Source organism: Elgaria multicarinata, chromosome 3, assembly GCF_023053635.1.
Source record: "Elgaria multicarinata webbii isolate HBS135686 ecotype San Diego chromosome 3, rElgMul1.1.pri, whole genome shotgun sequence".
In the NCBI taxonomy this organism is placed as follows: domain Eukaryota; kingdom Metazoa; phylum Chordata; class Lepidosauria; order Squamata; family Anguidae; genus Elgaria; species Elgaria multicarinata.
Genome location: NC_086173.1, coordinates 92,575,488 through 92,594,106, shown reverse-complemented (window position 1 = coordinate 92,594,106; position 18,619 = coordinate 92,575,488). Strand labels below are relative to the sequence as shown.

General features: G+C 41.3%; 2 protein-coding genes across 2 annotated transcripts in view; one reads left to right on the top strand and one right to left on the bottom strand.

Moving 5' to 3' along the window:
- Positions 1-1,670: 1,670 nt before the first annotated feature.
- Positions 1,671-18,027, bottom strand: MRPL22 (mitochondrial ribosomal protein L22). Its single transcript, XM_063123327.1, has 6 exons — positions 17,898-18,027; positions 12,936-13,071; positions 10,198-10,263; positions 9,000-9,077; positions 8,472-8,541; positions 1,671-1,950 (listed from the first exon to the last, which is right to left on the bottom strand). Exons 1-6 carry the CDS (start codon positions 17,990-17,992, stop codon positions 1,739-1,741), a joined length of 657 nt encoding a protein of 218 aa, XP_062979397.1. The 5' UTR covers positions 17,993-18,027; the 3' UTR covers positions 1,671-1,738.
- A 220-nt stretch (positions 18,028-18,247) lies between these two features.
- The window catches only part of GEMIN5 (gem nuclear organelle associated protein 5), a 79,850-nt gene continuing 79,478 nt past the window's right edge, over positions 18,248-18,619 (top strand). The window contains exon 1 of the mRNA XM_063121559.1: positions 18,248-18,419. Within this exon, the coding sequence (XP_062977629.1) occupies positions 18,248-18,419 (172 nt within the window). The remainder of the gene's footprint in view (positions 18,420-18,619) is intronic.

The window sequence follows — 18,619 nt, the reverse complement described above, 5'->3', positions numbered from 1 at the left end:
CTTCGTTCACCTCAGATCTGTAAGCTAAGGTAGATTTTTCAGGAAACATGAAGTTGATATGGGACACCTGACCATTTGGGGGGCGGGATCTGTGTTTCGTAGGAACCAAGGGGGGCAGGTGGGAGATGGTCTAGCATTGAATAGAAAGGCTTTCTGTGGAAGGAAGTATTCCAGCTAAAGGCCCAGCAAGGTTTATGGTAGCAGGATGAAGCCATGTGTATTGCCATCCCTAAAGACCTTTTCATTTGCGATCTTTGACAGACTGGCAAATCAGGGGGGGACTTTGAAATCTTCAAAAGCCAAGTCCATGATTTTACTAATATTTTGCTATAAACTGGTTAAATATCACTGCCTACAATGACCCATTTGCTATAATTCACCCAGTATTCATAAATTTGAACCTACAGTAACAATAGATTACCCTATCACCTAAAACAAATGGTATCATCACTATTGCTTCATTGTGGGAAGAGAATTTACAGCTAAGAATAAAATTAAAATAAGTTGTTTCCCATTAAAACTAATAAACATTTAAATTACCTCGTTTGGAATCTAAGCGCACACGGTCTGTAATCACTGCAAAGCATTTTACTTCCTCAGAGGTTAGCTGGCTTGTGCACAGATCAGGGCATGTTAGTGCAATTGTGAGTGCCAAAAGGCAACTTTAGAGGCTTGTAAGTTTTCCATATTTCTTTATGTACTGCCAAAAAACGAACAGTGGTGCCATCTGCAGTTACATTCTACTGAACTGAAAATTCATCTCATTGCTTGTTTACTGTGTAGTTGCTTAGAAACATTATCCTCCCTTCTGGAATGCATGAGAAGTTATCAAGAGCAATCATCAAACAAAATGCCAATTATTAGCAGTGAACCCAAGCAATTGGTGCTTTCCTCCTCTTTAATGATTTATTATGAATGCTGGGTTAGTGAGTGGGAAAACAGCAGCCGTTCAGGACTTGATCTTGAATGAGAGTGCCAATCTGGCCTGTATCACGAAGACCTGGTTCGATGAGACTGGAGGAATAAACCTTTCCCAGCTTTACCCACCTGGTTCTCTGTGTAACAGCAGGTAAGACCTGGGACAGTGGGGAGAGATGGCACCACAGTGGTCTACCATTTTTTTATTGCATTTCTATACCGCCCAAAAGCCAAAGCTATCCACCTGTCCAAGTGCTCCATCCCGCAGTCTTCCAGTTTCAAGTGTGTGTATCTGAAGATGAGCGTTCAGCACAGAATAGGGATTCTATTGGTGGACTGCCTGCCCCACTGCTCAATAGTCTCCCTTCCTGAGCTAGCCGAGGTGGTCTTGGCGCTAGTGCTGGAGACTCCGTGGCATGCTGTACTGGGGGACTTCAGTACCTTGTTGGGAGTGACTCAGGATTTCATAGCCTACATGACAACCATGGGTTCTTTTTGTTTTGTTTTTGCATTCACAGCATATACTATACTATACTTGCAGTTTAAAAGTAAAAGTAATACTGGAATAGAAGTTCAATCAAAATTTTAAGAACCAAGATATAAATCAGACTGCAATCTCCTCAGCAGAAGCACCTCCTGCCATTTTATCAAATATCATCTGAGGCACTGCTCTTGTCCAATGCTGGCCCTTCTCTCCCAGTCATCATATACATTATATGATTCTACCCAGAAATCTGAGTGCAGTTCAAAAGTTCTTCTTAAAATGTCCTTTTTATTTACACGTTTATCAAAAAGGAAGATATACACAGTGAGGGAAATATTACAGTGTGTTAGTAATGGTTCGGTTACGAAGCTGCTGAACATATTCTTTCGCTTGATCAAATCCAGTCTTGGGTGGTTCTGGAGGTGGAGGTGGGCCTTCTACTAATTTCACAAAGTAATGACATTTGACTTTGTCCATAATGCCAAAAAAGCCTTTGCCATGGTAGCGGATCCTTTTCAGATAATGGCCTTTTCCAGAGAAGGACCTAGCTGAAAGACAGAAAATAAAATTAAAATAAGAGGAGAATCCTGGCTGAAGCATCAATTTAAAGAAACCATTACCTGAATGTGCAGCTCACTCGATGCATTAACAGAACCGTATTATCTTTTTAATGTGTCTCACCAAAAATTACAAAATGGTTCAGGGCTGAAGGCAGCTAACCAAAGCACCTGTATGGACTGGTGTAGTTTAAAAAAAATGGGGAAGGTATGACTTGAGGACAGGGGTAACATTTATGAATACATCTTAACACACACAGTGGCTGCAATCCTCTACATTAAACAAGCATTTCAGACTGTGTCCAGATCAGGCCTTGCTTAAGAATCCGGTGTAGCTTCCCCTCAAGAGTGCTGCATCTTGGAACATAGGAACCTCATATGCCAAGTCATATTATGGGTTCATCTAAGTCAGCATTATCTATGAAGACTGGCAGTGGCTCTCTAGTGTTTCAGGCAGGTTTTAACCAGTCCTACCTGACGATGCCAGCAATAGAAACTGAGACCTTTTGCATGCAAAGCATATGCTTTACCACTGAGCTACAATTCACCCCATTTTAGGGCATCCAATTGCCCACTCTTGTCCAGGCCCTCCATACAGCTCTGCTCATACTTCTAAGAGAAGCAGCCATACATCAGGGCCCTGAAGGAGTGGGCTGCTGGATGCCCTAAGACAGCCTTCCCAAACCTGATGCCCTCCAGATGTTTTGGACTATAACTCTCAGCATTCCTGACCATTGGCGATGCTGGCGGAGGTGCTAAGGGAAGTTGAAGCCCGAAACATCTGAAGGTCGGGGTAAGCTGCCGTAATAGGAGGGAATCTCCATTTAGAAGGATGCGTCAGTCAAGACAATGCATTTGGCACAAGAAGCAGCACAATATGCATGGGGGAAACTGGGTAGAGGAAGAGGAGCTCCATAGGCTCCATACAGACATTGCTTTATACACAATTGAGAGCCACCATCATGAGCAAGAGGTGTGGGTACCTCTGTGTAGCTATTACCAAAGGATTATCTATTGCCCCTTATTCTTAGAAACCTGTGTATAACATCTTAAGTCATATTGCACACAACAAAAAAACAACAACAAAATCTGAGACTAGCCTGAATGTCTATGTGTGTATAAAAAATAAAGACATCAAAAAAGTAGCAGATGCGAATACAATTCTATAATGGAAACTAGCTCATTAACCAAATGCCTTTCTTTCTAAAATCCCTGAACTGAGCCTGTCTGAGGTTGGAACTAGATGTTAGGATAGTAGTGTGACTGCTACAGAAGACACTGGTTCTGTAGCTCCTTTTTCATTCCACAGTAACATCTAGCAATACAAAATGTGTGATATGACACCACTGTGTTGTGAGTTTCCCCACCCCTAGTCTACTTCACTGGCCACTGCTTGTGGGGGACAGGAAAACTCACAAAATGGTGACGTTGTTACTTCTGATTTATCAAGTTTTATTGGCAGGAGAAGCAGCACCACTATTAAAAAGCTGCTGCTTTGGTGGCAGCCATGCATGTGATATAACACAAGACAGTATACTCCACTGGTCAATTCCAAGTGACCACCTTCTGCGTGCTAGCTGCAAGAATTCTTGCAGTGAATGCTGGACTAGGTGACCTTGAACTGATCCAGCAAGGCACTCCAAGACAACTTATTGAGGACCACTCAACACAAATTAGCTAGGCTTTAACTGTTAAGGAGATATTGAGTATGTACTCTTGAAAGTAAAATTAAAACAAGTTGGCTAGCTAGGGGTACCCTACAGTGTGTGTGCATGTAACCTAGGCAAGACTCAAGTTAGCCTACAGCTGCCTTAACATATACTTCCAGCCTTAATAAATAATGAAAAAGTGTCGAAAGATTTTAACATCACTGGTGCCCAAATTATCGAAGTGTCATTGTATGCTACTAACCCAGCTTGCATTTATCAAGACTTATAATAAACAATATGTAACTTGAGGAATTTAAGGATCAAGTTTTGCACAGTCGGTGTTAACTGCCTATGGACTGTGAATAATTTTTACTACTGCTGCATTCTTTCTTCTTGCTGCTGTTTTAGTGTTAACATTGTGAGGGAGTTTTTTTTAAATTATCACATTATGGTTTTATCTTTGGGGGTAGCTACTTTGAGCTCTCCAAAGGAAAAGCAGAATAGCAACGTTTTAAATAAATAAAGTGCACAGCAAGTAAGCAAACAGAAGAATCTTTCTGAAGTGGTTGAAAACAAGACCTATGTCAACTGGCAGCAAAAGACTAGAAATTACTGCCACTGTCCATTCATGCCATTATTTCAGCTAAATGTTTCTTCTAATACTATAATGGTGTAAGACCCACCCACCCAATCCCATCTCACCCCCCTCCTCCTTTTAAAGCCTTTCCATGGAAAGCATAATTCACTAAGCTGGTCAATCACTTCCCACCAGAATGCCCACTTGAGGTGCTTTGAATCATTATGAAGTGACATTTTATTTCCCCCTTTGGTAGAAGCGATTTCTATAATGCTTTTTGTCAGAAGTTTAAAAGAGAAATGAGCTTCCTATGGTGGCAGCGATATAGTGGAAAGTTAAAAGGATCAATTTGATATGGGGAAGTCAGAAGGTTGTACCTAAATGCCAGATCTAAATGCACTTAATTTAGAACCTTTTTACCGCAATTAAAGGCTGACAGATGAGAGGTTGCTGGAAAGTGAAGTGTAAACTGCTGGCTAGCCTTCCATAGAAAAATGAGCAACAAGCTATTGAAATGGGCCAATGAAAAATGCCATTATCATTTTTAAGATTTATATGAAATAATACAGCTGCTGGGGCAAGTAGTGTCAAAGAACAAAAACTGGAAGGACAGAAGTTACAGTTCCTCATCATGTTGCTTCAGCTACTTTTTATATATACTCTATTGGTATATATAATAGACATTTACTCTTATTGAAAAACTATACTCTATTGACATTTAAAGCCCTAAACGGTTTGGGGCCAGGTTATCTGAAGGAACGCCTCCTCCCATATGTACCTGCCTGGACCTTAAGATCATCTTCGGGGCCCTTCTCTGTGAGCCCCTGCCAAAGGAAGTGAGGCAGGTGGCTACTAGGAGGAGGGCTTTCTCCGCTGTGGCACCCCGGTTGTGGAATGAGCTCCCCAGAGAGGTCCGCCTGGCGCCTACACTGTACTCCTTTCGTCGCCAGCTGAAGACCTTTTTATTCACTCAGTATTTTAACACTTAATTTTAACTTAAATTTAAATTTTATTGTTTTAACTCTGTATTTTAATTCTATATCAATTTTGCTGTGTGGTTTTTATTCTGGTTGTGCTTTTTATATTGTATTGTGTATTTGTGCTTTTAACCTTTTGATTGTTTTACTATGATTTTAATTTTTGTGAACCGCCCAGAGAGCTTCGGCTATTGGGCAGTATAGAAATGTAATAAATAAATAATAAATAAATAAATTTCTTATGCAGCTATTGTTAAATCAAGTTTTGCACTGGATGGTTGGTGGCAGAAGTTGCAGCCATTAACAATGCTAGGAAGTTAGGAATCAGGTTACCAATCTCTTAGAGATGGCATCCTGTAACTCTATGGTTGAGCTTCAAGAATAAAATATATTTGCTCCAATGAATTTGGAGTTCATACAGCAAATGGCTAATATGCTGATCTCCCTTTGAAGTTGGATGCATTCAAATCACTTGTGAGGTCCTATTTATGCTCCTGAAGAAGGACCCATCTTCTCCGAAACGCGTAGAGCACAATAAATTTTCTTTCTTTGAGCACCGGAGTTTGCCTCCTCCTTTTTCGTTAGTTTACAGTGCCTTTCCCTCTACATCCGTGCCTATTTATGCAGCATCAGAGTATATGATGCTTTACATGTGGGATTGACATGAAATATTTTCCCAGTCTAAACACAGGTACTATAAATCCACACAATGAACCTAACGGACATCCTCGTCTTAGGCACATTATATACTGCCTTTCCCAAAAAATAGTGCTCGAGGTGGCTAACAATAATGAATATTAAAATTTAAATCTTAATTGAACACAAAATTAATTAAAAACACAATAATAAAAGAATCAGACAGGATTCAATAGTCTTTCATTGGGAGGAAAGACTCACTGATTTCAAAACAACATTATATTTCATGGAATTTTGGCATTACTCTAAAAAAGAGCATTCAGAACTGATTATAGAACACAGACATAGTTTTTCAAGCTTTTGTGCATTTTTACGTGATTTTTCAAGGGGGGGGGGAATGAATAGAAAACTTTCTGATGTCCTAAATCAGCATTCCCCAACCAGGTGTCCTCCTGATGTGTTAGTTCAACGCTAATCGGTATGGCCAATAGTCAGGAATCCTGGAAGTTGCAATCCAAAATGTTGGGAGGGCAACAGAAAAGGAATTGAGAATAAAACTGCCAGTATTATACTGCCTTTATACAAATCTCTGGTGCAACCGCACCTAGAATACTTTGTACAGTTCTGGTGACCACACCTCAAAGATATTATAGAGCTGGAAAAAGTGAAGAAAGGGGCAACTAAAATGATTAAGGGGCTGGAGCATCTCCCCTATGAGGGAAGGTTCCAACAACTGGGATTGTTTAGCTTAGGAAAAATGAGACTAAGGGGAGACATGATAGAGGTGTATAAAATTATGCATGGTATGGAGAATGTGGACAGAGAGACATTTTTCTCCCTCTCTCAAAATACTAGAACCCAGGGTCATCCCATGAAGCTGATTGTTGAGAGATTCAAGACAAATAAAAGGAAGTACTTCTTCACACAGTATATAATTAAAGTATGAAATTCACTACCACAAGATGTATTGATAGCCACCAATTTGGATGGCTTTAGAAGGGGATTGGATAAATTCCTGAAGGAGTAGGCTATCAATGGATACTAGCCCTAAGGGTTATGTGCTACCTCCAGTATCCAAGGCAGTGAGCCTGTGTGCACCAGTTATTGGGGAACATGGGTGGGAGGGTGCTGTTGCACCATGTCCTGCTTAGTTCGTCCCTGATCGACAGCTGGTTGGCTACTGTGTGAACAGAGTGCTGGACTAGATGGAACCTTGGTATGATCCAGCAGGGCTCTTACGTAGGTTAGGAAAAGCTGCCCCAAATCAATTGGGATCTGACTTGACCTAGTTAGTTGACAGAATAGGGCTTAGGGATTGAAGAAGCAACATTTAGCTAATGGGGTTTGTATATAAGATTTCAGAAGGGTTGGAGTAGGTAAGGAAATTAGGACCAAGCATTGATTAATCTTAATATACATATCTTTGTATTTTAAAAAATCTTTATTTTTTTAAAAAATACAAACTCCCATGTGTTGACTACCATTATTAAATCAATTTCCTTGTTACTTCTCCTGTAGTGGGTTGAGGGAACTAATAAGGCATATTGGGTGTCTCTGGAACCCAGAGAGAGGGAAAGGCTGAAGCTTGGGTGTCAGTGGGGACAACTGATCCAAGCGAAACCTGAGGGGTTTGTTTCTGTTTCTGAGGCAGAAACTGGAGAAGAGCGGAACCTGGGCATGATTTTTTTAAGACATGATGACTTAGTAGCAGAATTTTCTTCGAGAAAGACTATTCAGACATTATGCCAAACCATCATGAGTGTTCAACCCACCCAATCCTGGAAAACTACAGCTTGGATAAGTAAGTTAACTAGAATAAATTAATTTAAGGAAGTGCACTGAAGGAAAGCTTCCTGTCTCATCCTTCTCCCTGCAGTCATTCCCACCCACAAAAAGCCTATATGGACAATATGGGATAGAGTGCAGAAACTATAGGAAATCTCCCTTCGTTACACTTGCTTAGGTTAACCCAACTTAGGACCCAAGCTTATTTGGGGTCAATTCCCCCCCTGCCCCAACAACCCCTCACATTATTCAGAAGGGCTCCTTGACCTACCAGAAAGGCTTGAAGAGGAGAGGAGGAGAAGGCAAATATTCCTTTCAGAAACTCCCTTAGGTTATCTTGTCTTGGGATTCAGTTTGTGTAAATCAGGATTGAAAACTTTTTCAATCTTGGCAAACAAGGTGAACAGGAAGCAAGTGAACCCATGGCTCATGTGTATAACACCAAGCTATGATTTGACACATCTATGAATAGCCCATTGTTTAAATCTTAAGAAAAAATAAGGCACTAAAATATTTAACATACTAGTTTTAGTATTCCTAATGATCTGTGCATAACGTTATATATGAATATATGCTTTCTAGAGACAGTCACCTGAAAAAAAGTTAATTACAACTTTGAAACTGTCCAATTTAATTGGCATTATATAATAATTTTCTGAAATAATTCATTTTTAGAATTTTTCTCTGGAAAAATACAATGGAAGATATTCTGTTGCACATTACAGATTAGTATGTATAATCATGGTACTTACTACAACAGATGTGTATTGTATCAGGATTGTACACATCAGTTAATATTCTAATCTGGTTCATACTATTGCTACGCTAGATTGCAATCAGTTTTTTCCAGAGAATGTTTTCTATGATAATAAAAAAAACACTATTTACCAATGTGTAAATTGGATTTAAATTCTACATTATTATTTCTCACCGCCATTTCTTGAGCTTCTAGAAGGACCTATTATGGAAGAGGAAAAATAAAATCAATTACAAATGAAGACCACGTATGCTTTTAATCCCAGAATTTTATAAACACAGTAATAGCTCATCACCTTAAGAAACAAAGCAATGTGTTAGTAAGATGTTGTACATGGTGAAAGCCTATTTTTCTCCTTCACAGTACAATCTTAAGTATGTTTCCTCAGAAGTAAGTCCCATTTTATTTAGTGAAGCTTGCTTCCAGATAGATGTACATGGTATTTACTGCCTTAGTTAAACTTTTTGCACTTCCAAGGAAGTTCTGTACACTAGGAGAATGTAAGCCAAAATGCACCAATACTTCACCAAGAGAAGATGTGAGTATTATGCACAATGAAAAGATCTGAATTCATTGAGTGATAAACTTCAGAAGAGTTCTCAAATGAATGGATCTAACAGACACTGGAAAATGAAATTCTAAAGAAATATACAACATACCTCTTTGATCACTTTAGCTCCCTTTTTATCACTGAATTCCAACTGAGCTAATGCCTGATCAATGCTCATTCCCCGTATCTGAAATAAAAAGCAACATGGAGAGGTGGGAGGAGCTCTCAATATAATCAGTGTAGGGAAAGAGATATCAGTAGATTTGCCAACTGTCAACAGTAAGTATGTCTCTCTGGTTTCTACAATTTTATGTTACTGTACAGAACTTTGGCAAAGGGCATCATGAACTCCCAGATTAATACAGAGGAGAAGGGAATTCTCCTAATTTGAAGTCATGGAAATAGACTTTCTAGCCACCACTGACTGGAGGGAAGCTTCCTACCATTAGGGGTCTCAAATCTATTGTACACACTTAGGTCTTCTTCTCAAGATGCAGCCACTTAGAGGCGATCATCCTGTAACACCCCTCCAATGCCTGGTTCTGAGTTAGGACCCCTTCAAAAACAAGCCTTTTAGCCTGTCTGACTCTCTTGAGGAGTTGTCCAGAGAGCCCGCCTGCCCACTGGCATGACATGCCACTGGCAGTAAAGGGGGGCACGATGCGGTGGTAAAGGAGAAAGGGGAGGTGACACAGTGGCACTGCATGTGTTCTCTGCTTCAGATAGCGAGAGACTGCATATGGCTGAGCCTAGTATACCATTCAGACAGCATGTTATCAGCCTCCAAAATGAGATTTGTCTTCACTTGGCATGAGCCACCACCAAAACTGTTTGGTACGCAAAAACAGCAGTTTGCTGCATGGAGTTTCAAATGTCTTCCACATGGCAGCTGGATAATGGGAAGTGGCCTATAGGAGACAGAGGACTTGACGATCCCTGCAAATGAACCTGAAATGCTGAATGCTTCCCAGGAGAAAATCTAAACCAGCCATTCTTCTTTCAGTGTTTGCTATGCAATGCATTCCAATCAAAAGTTTGTCTTGTCTAAATGTTCTCCTTTAAATGGTTTAATTTTTGTTTGTGGGAGGGGGAAAAAAGCAAATCAAGACCTTAATGCATGAAAGTGCAAAACATCCTCCTGTTGCTTTAAGCAGAGTTACATAAGATTTTATCCAGGACTTACGCAAGGGAAGGTATAAAAAAAACACAATTTCAAACTCAACCACACGTACGTGTTAGAAGGATACTGAAAGAAAAGCTTCACATATGCTTAAGAAAATGAAGCTTACAAGAAATACTTCTCTTACCAATTTTGCCAGGTACCACATCTTGTCCTTGCTGTATTTAATCTCTCTTCGACAGTGGTATATTTCCTAAAAAGAGAAATGGGGGTTATGCTCTAGAATTGCTTTAGTAAAATGGTAACAATAAATGTGAGGGGGGGGAGATGAAGGATTTTATCATTAACCGAATACATTGGATAAGGATATCAATGGCTACTAGTCCTGATGGCTATGTGCTATCCCCAAAATCAGAGGCAGCCTGCTTCTGTGCACCAGTGGCTGGGGAACCTGAGCGGGAGGGTGCTATTGCACTCGTGGCCTATTTGTGAGCCTCCCTCATGCATTTGGTCAGCCAACGTGTGAACAGAATGCTGGTCTGGTCTAATCCAACGTGGTTCTTCTTATGTTCCCATCCTGCATTGCTGTTTGAAAATACAGATACCCTCATCCCCACACCCACAAAGACTGTGTGTGGCATAAGAGACCAGGCAAGGCTGGGAACCGGAAGCCCAACTATTTGGTACTATATGTATCACACCACATAATGGAAGAAGTTTGGTGTTTTAAGGGAGCAGTTTTATGGTCATCAACAATCGCCTGGCTGATTTATTAGTAAGTTTAATCTGCTGCAAGGCATGAGGCAGTACTGTGCAAAGTGAACATATGAGACGGCCTTACGCTGAGTTACACAATTGGCCCATCTAGACCAATACTATGAACCCTGACTGGCAGGAAAATCTCTTTTGAACTGGAGATACCAAGGATTAATTTAGGGGTCTGCTACATGCAAAGCATGTATGTTACCACTGAGCTATGGCCTCTCAAGTGGGCACAGATCAGTATTATGGTGCACTGATGCAGTGAATTTTAACAAAAGCTTGGAGAAGACATAAGGATCAGTTGCCCTGCACTTTTCTCTGCACGCCTGCAGAGCTGATGTGCTTTCTGCTACTGCTATCTTCCACTGCTTCTCTCTACTACACTGGTGAGTAGGCCTGCTTTTCCTTCCCTCCGAAGGGTTGCAATTGGTCAAGAAAAGAAGGGATCCAAGTCTCGCACACACACTCAGCTTAGCAATGAAGTGCTTGCATGCAGAGTCCTTACCCTGCCATCTTCCCCCCAAAATAAGTAATCACTAATAGCCTCTTGAGACCAGGAAAAGAAGGGAGAAGGGAGCAATGCCCAAAGTGTTCTGGCATTGCCCACCACAAGGCAATTCAAGTTCTATACCCATTCATAGCTATGCCTCAGACTCCACAAGTGAGTGAGATGCATTTAATGAAATTAATGCACATAATGTGCCAGTGCAGGTTAAGTCCTCAGCATATGACTGATTAAAAAGCTGCCCTGAATAAGCTCTTCATCACCATTGCTTCACGAGCCAACACAAAGGCTAGGGCCAAACAGTGAAAGTCAATGCAATTTTTGAAAAAGATAAAATAAACGCTTTGAAAAAGAGAAGCAACATCCACACAGGCACATTAATCATTTGGTAACTGAAGTTTCATATGTCCTTAGTTGCTCAAAACTACAGCACATATACTTCAAACCATATTGCTGGCAGAGCTGATGAGTGTGCATAGAAGACAAAATGAGGGACTTTTTAAAAATATATATATATATAATGTATTTGTCTGCAGTATAACCATTTTTCATTTTAGCTGACTTAACAGCAAGCCAAACTATCTGACAGTAAATTATTATTATTGTTTTTTTAAAAAAAGACATAAAAAATTCTAGACTAAGATTACTATACCTGACAGGAAAACCCGAAAGCGTTCTCATACAAGTCTTCCAAGTTTTCCCATACATCATGCTACCAGCTAGCAATTTCAAGCATTTTCAAAACTAGCATCTCTTTCCTGCAGTCACCAGCCTTTACATTTTTAGTTTATCTAGTTCCATGTACAATACAAACTGACAAAGGATTCTATTGCTTCAGTTTTCTAAATACACTTCCAGCCATAAAACAGCCCAAGGGGGGGAGAAATACGATGTGAATGCAGTGAAATTCAGGCCAGAAAAAATATAAACCTATTAGCTGAACAGAGAGGATAGAGCAAGGCTCACTTCCTACAGACTTAAGACCACAGAACCTTTATCCTTTCAGGTTTATTCAAGATTCAGCATTTATTTTGCGTAGCAGAGAGGGAGGGAGGGAAAGAGAGATGATGACTCAAAACTCAGTATAATGTGCTTGGCCACCTCATATCTGCATTAGACAAGGGAACACAACCTATATACTTATAGCAAGCTCAATTCTGGATCCTTATGTAGGCAAAGAGCAAAACATAACATAACAGAGAGGAATTAAAAGACTAAGGGAAACCCTAAATGTTGCATAACTACAAACATTTATGGGGGAAACCCATACATGGGGGAAAACACACACAAAGAGCCCAAAGAGGACTGAACATGGTCAAGTTGGGATGGAGAGAACAGAGGTGGAATACAAGGGGTTAATCTGAAAGAGGTCATGGGTGGCTGGCTGGCAGCTAAAAACGAGCTCTTGACATGGCAACATTTAGTTGCAGGTAATACTTCACTGTGCGCTTCCCCCCACCCCCCACCCCCCTCATTCGTTGTGTCAAAGAGCTGCTGGGATACGGGCAGTGCTTCCGGGAGTCACTAAATGGCTCCCCATTTCAAATGCTTACCTTGTCCTCAGAAACTGCTGCTTGCAAAACTAGACCCAAAGCAATGGCTAATTACAACCCTACAATTTTGTAACATTTAGACAAGAGATTTAGGTGAGTTCATACCGCAGGTCTTCGAGGTTCTCCCGGTTGCTGAGGAGGATAAACGATTCTATTCTTCTTCTCCCATTTTCCCATGCGCGCAACAGATGCACTTGTACGGATATTTGACAGGAGAGGAGCACTGCAGGATGCTAGTACCCTGTGGGACAAGATTTTGTCATTCCACGGGAGCTGGATCTTGTGGTTGATTGGATAACTTAAGATGTTGCTTGCTACATGTTATTCATTCCAATTTAACATGCATGTTTATTATAGCCTTATAACATAACACTCATCCAAACATACAGTCCACCTCCAGGATGACAGCTACACTCTCACTTCAACAGGGATGTAACCACACATGCAGCCACCATAGTGCTGCATGTGCAGCTCTTTTATTGTTCCTTCTAAAAGACATGGCTGGCAGAGTCATGCTGAGAGTTTCAGGGTTTTTTTCTGTCTAAACATTCATAGGATTGTGGCCTTACAGTTTCTTAAATTAGAAGGGAATATGAGCTATGAGTCAGGACACTCCCCAAAACATACTGGAACTTGTACTCTCAGCTGGCTCATTCTCCCTGCTGGTATAAGAAGCAATAGGCCTAGGACTAGAAAGCAGGCAAAGATAGGACAGACTGGATCAGTTCTCACATCACGATAAATCATTTGAACTGCAGTTGTAACCTTTATGTTTAACTTCTTTTGTACATATGTCTGTTTAGAATATTTTAAAATAGCGCTTTGCAACAAAATGTTGCAGTATTATAGCTATCACACACCCCACGGTAAGCATTTCATGCCCACTGAATGTGCTCAGTGCTCACTGGGCTATTTATGGTTCCCCCCTCTACTTTGGACCTTTTAAAGGGTGAGGTGGAATGGACACACTTGTCCCCAATCCTAACTATATATTTCTATGATCAGATCTTACTTCTATCTCTCGAGACGCTTAAAAACAGCTTCTCGGTATGAACCAGAAAGTGTCCTATCCAGGCAATGAGATGATTCTCTCTCAGTCGGGATTCTGTGACGACCAAGTCCTTAACAGATTGTAAAGTGATAGCACCCTCTAGTGCTCAAAGCTATTTATTCATACACATTCTTCCTCACTCGCCCACTCTCCTGCAGAATTTAGGAAATATATTTGCTTATTACTGTCGATACTTGCAGGTACATTTCTTTTAAAATAATTTCATCATTATAGAAATGTATTTGACAGAGTTTGGGGCAAAAGTCAGTTTTTTAAAACTTGTATTATCAAATCGTATTACAGACAGGAAAAAAGAAAATATTTTATAAAGTTTATTTTTTTATTTTCAATTGTCCCAAAATAAATGTGTGTTTTTTCCCATTTGAGGTATGTCTGAAAAGATACAAGGTGCATTTATATTCTGGGTCTTCACATCACTATTCAAACATAAAACTAAGGGCTCATCTACACCAAGCAGGATATTCCACTATGAAAGCAATATATAAAAGGCAGGAGCCACACTACTGCTTTATAGCGGAATTGAACTGTTGGGGCCCATTGACACATACTATATACTGCTTTCATACCACTTTCATAGTGTTATATCCTGCTTGGAGTAGATGTGTCATGGGCCCCAACAGTTGTCAGTGCACTTCAGTACCACTATAAAGCAGTAGTGTGGCTCCTGCCTTTTATATACCGCTTTCATAGTGGAATATCCTGCTTGGTGTAGATGAACCCATAGTCTGGTCTTTGAACTAACTGCAGGAACAAGCTGCAACTCTGCCTGTCTCCTAGCTTAACCCAAGCCTGTTAAAACTATTAGTTTGGTGGGAACGTTATGAGCAGCAGCAAATGAAGGAACTGCAACTCTAGAATTAGCTTCTCTAGAGAAACAAATTAAGTATATTGCTTATATTTGCCATTAAGTTGTGAAATATAGGCTTTTGCATTAAAACTATTTTAGATCACAAATAATGCTCTGATTCATTCACCATACACACACACTGAAATCAAAGACTATACATCTATGTGTATTATCCCCAATGTGCCCTGTGGCATTTTAACGTTAACGGAGACCAAATTTCTGCAGTTCCTCCAAAATATTGTACTGAGAAATCCAGTTACAATAGCTTATTAGATGGTAAAAGTATGCCCTCTCCTGGTCAGCTAATGAGACACTGACCCAAATTTTACTTTCCTATTAACTGCAGAGTTGAGTCAAAACATGGAGCCATGTTTCACACCCAAAGATTTTTGTGCCCCAATCCCCAATTCTGGGCTTTTTTGTTGTTATTGAAGGGGACAGAAAAGGTGTCCTTTCCCCAGTAGCTATCACTGCATATCACCTGTTAGACGCACTCAGCGAAGGGCCTGTGATGAAGGCCTTAGGCACATATGGGCACAGGTGATCCTCTATGAACCCTAATTCCAAGCCACACAGTCAGAACTAGCATTTTAGGTGGAGCCTGGAAACGGACAGAGTATTTTTGTAACATGCCCGCAGCTCCTGGTCCCAGTTTGCAGTCTGGCAGCTGTATTGTAAACTAACTTAAGTTTCTGGGTCATATAGAACACATTGCAGTGGTCCAATCAGGAGGTGACCCAGGGCATGGTATCCAGGACATTTAGTCAGATGGTGAAGACCTGATTCATAGAATCATGGAACAGTAGAGTTGGAAGAGGCCTATAAGGCCATTGAGTCCAAACCCCTGCTCATTGCAGGAATTGTGTTCCTTCATTCATTCACTCAATACTACCTGTGCTCTAGACTGGATTCAGGTACTATCTGCCCTCTCAAGAGAGGACTCACTTCTCTGCTTTCATGTCACCATCAAATGAAGGCATTTCTATTCAAGAAGGCATTCTCTGTTTCCTTTTATATTCTAGTGTGATGTAGTTTTGTATTTATAAACAGACTTCGGCTGATTTTGGTTTTTAAACAAGCGGGTTGCAGTCCACAAATGCTTATTCCCCAATAAATCAGGTGTCTCAAGTTTTTAATTTGATTGCAGACTATTTTATAATTGAGGCTCACTTGATAACGTTATAGTTTTTTAATTTATCTTTGATGTTGGTTTGAGTACTGTGGTCAGGGACTGCAAATAATGTTAATTAATTAAGGCAATAGGGGTAACATAAAAAAAATCCAGTCATATTCTATAACCGTAGAGCTTCTTAGGTCTACTGTTAATACCACTGTTTCAAGTGCCAATTAATGTTATTTGATTACTTGATAAGGTAAACTTAAAAACAAGAATAAAAGATGTCCCTAGACAGTAGGAGGTGATATTCTGAAAGCATAAGAGCAAGCACTAGAACAGTGAAATTACAAACAAATTTGTGTAAGGGACCTTCTATCTTAAGGGAGCACAATGTTGGCCTTTGCTTCTAATTAGCATCACACTGATTTCTGATTTGTTTGGTTTTTTGAACTAATACAACTAAAACTTTTTACCTCCAGCTTCAAAACAGATGCTTAAGGGGAAGAACAACAACACCTGACATTTAAAACTTGGATAAACAAACAAAATCTAGCAATCAGCCTGTTTCACTTTTTTTCTGATGAGTGTTTTTCTCTTTAAAATATAAAGCAGTACTCACTTTAAAAATGAGCAGAAGGACAATTTTGTTTACAATGATAATAAATCAAATAACAGAGTAAAAGAGTAAGTCAAGCAAAAGAAGAACAAGACTATGTAAATACATTAAGCACACCCTCCCTGATCTATCGACTTTGAAGTCATGGAATTTAGAGCAGAATGGTAGTTCAGTGGCAGAACACACAGCTTTCCTGTAGAAGATCCCAGATTCAATCCCAGGCATCTCCAGTTAAAAGGAGGGTGTTAGCAGGTGATGAGAAAGTCCTCTGACTGCCTAAGGCTCTAGAAAGCTGCTGCCTGTCAGAGTAGACAATACTGAATTAAAAAATAATATGACCATCTTCCTATGAAAACAACAACATTTATATGTAGCAAGAGGCATGCACAACTGGAGAGTGAGCATGCGTGAGAGTGTAGTTTGGAGATCTGGAGCAACAAGACGTGCTGTGTCCCCCATGGAGTTAGCTGCCTTGAGCACTATTTTTGTGGAAGGCTGGGTATAAATTTAATAATTCAATCCAGTAGTAACTAGCTTGGGGCCCAAAGATTTTCAGGCCAGATGATCTAGTAGGTACAGAAAGCACCTCTTTCTGCCCCATCCAAAAAGAAGGCAGACACAGAAAGCAGCAGGTCTGGGCTTGGACCATGGTAATACAATGGCTTAGCGCTCTGTCTCTCAGGCAAAAACATCAGCATTCAACAAGCCACAGCACCAGTAAGGCTACTGAATCTAGTGATCTGTCCTCAGAGACTGATAGAGCCAAGTGAATTTCAGAAGCCTTTGGAAGTTTTGTTTATTGATCTCAGTAACCTCTATTGATGATCTGGTTTATCTCATATTCTCTCCTGCTACGATGTCCCTAACAGTAGAGTGACCATATAGAAAGGAGGACAAGGCTCCTGTATCTTTAACAGTTGCATAGAAAAGGGAATTTCAGCAGGTGTCATTTGTAGGGTTGCAGCACCTGGTAAAATTCCCTCATCACAACAATTAAAGCTGCAGGAGCTCTGCCTTCTTTTATATCTGGTCATTCTAGTATAGCTCCTGCAGCTTAACTGTTGTGATGAAGAGGGAATGTCACCAGGAGCAGCATGCATACAAATGACACCTGCTGAAATTCCCTTTTCTATACAACTGTTAAAGACACAAGAGCCTTGTCCTCCTTTTCATATTGTCATCCTATTACTGCGCCATAACCTCATCGCATTGTTCCTATACCACCACAACAGTCAATGAGACGTTAAGGCAGGGGTGGGGTACGTGTGGCCCTCCAGACATCCTTGAACAGCCACTCCCGCCAGCCCTAGTCAATGGAAAAGGATGATGGGAACTGCAGTCCAACAACCTCTGAAGGCTCACAGGCTCCCCAACCCTGCTTTAAGGGGCCACAACTCCCTCTAGCGTAGACTCACCTGCCGGCCCGGACCCAGCTGCTGACGCTCCATGCTCGGACAGCCCCTGCAAAGAAGGAAAATATTAATGTTGGGAAACCCAAACAAACACGCATCGCCTTGGCCGCCGCCGTCAGACTCACCCCAAAGCATCGCCATTTTCGTAACCCTCCCTAAGTACTCGGCGGTCTTTACGACCTTGGCCGTAGAAATGCATTAGTTCGGGGGCTGTCCTAAAGCGGCCACCGTACCTTTGCGTGAGCGACAGCACGTGGGCTAGGGTGGGCGCTTTACGGCGGCGCGCGGTAACAGCCTCTGCCGGCCTCAGAGAAGCAAAACGTGCGAGTGAAGCGGCGCTAGAGGCGGGCGGGATGGCGACGGCGGTGTTCGGCGCTGGGGCGGCCGAGCGGGTGCTGCCGGCCTCCCCCAACTGGTACTGCAGCCGGTGCAGCGACACCTCCCAGGACGGGCGCCTCTTCGGTTTCGCGGCGCGTCACAACGTGTGTCTCCTGGAGATCCGCCCCGCCGCGCCCGCCTTCCACGGTACTGATGCTTCGCTCCATCCTGCGTGGGTCGGTGGGCAGGGTTCCCTTCCTCCTCCTTCTCCTCCTCCTCAGCTTTGGGCTTTCGATGTGCAGGCAGAGCAGCCTTCCCTACCTGCCCAGGAAAGATGGGAGTTGTAGTCCAGCCCACCTGGAGGGCACCAGGTTGGGAAAGACTGAACGAGACAGTTTTTTTTTTAA

What these genes read in the sequence shown, in the direction of transcription:
- MRPL22 (XM_063123327.1), bottom strand. Translation starts at nt 17,992, where the DNA reads ATGCGTGTTTGTTTGGGTTTCCCAACATTAATATTTTCCTTCTTTGCA. An exon ending in AGCTGGGTCCGGGCCGGCAG is followed by an intron (nt 13,072 to 17,897) that starts GTGAGTCTACGC and finishes CTTGTCCCACAG; the next exon opens with GGTACTAGCATCCTGCAGTG. An exon ending in GAGAACCTCGAAGACCTGCG is followed by an intron (nt 10,264 to 12,935) that starts GTATGAACTCAC and finishes TTCTCTTTTTAG; the next exon opens with GAAATATACCACTGTCGAAG.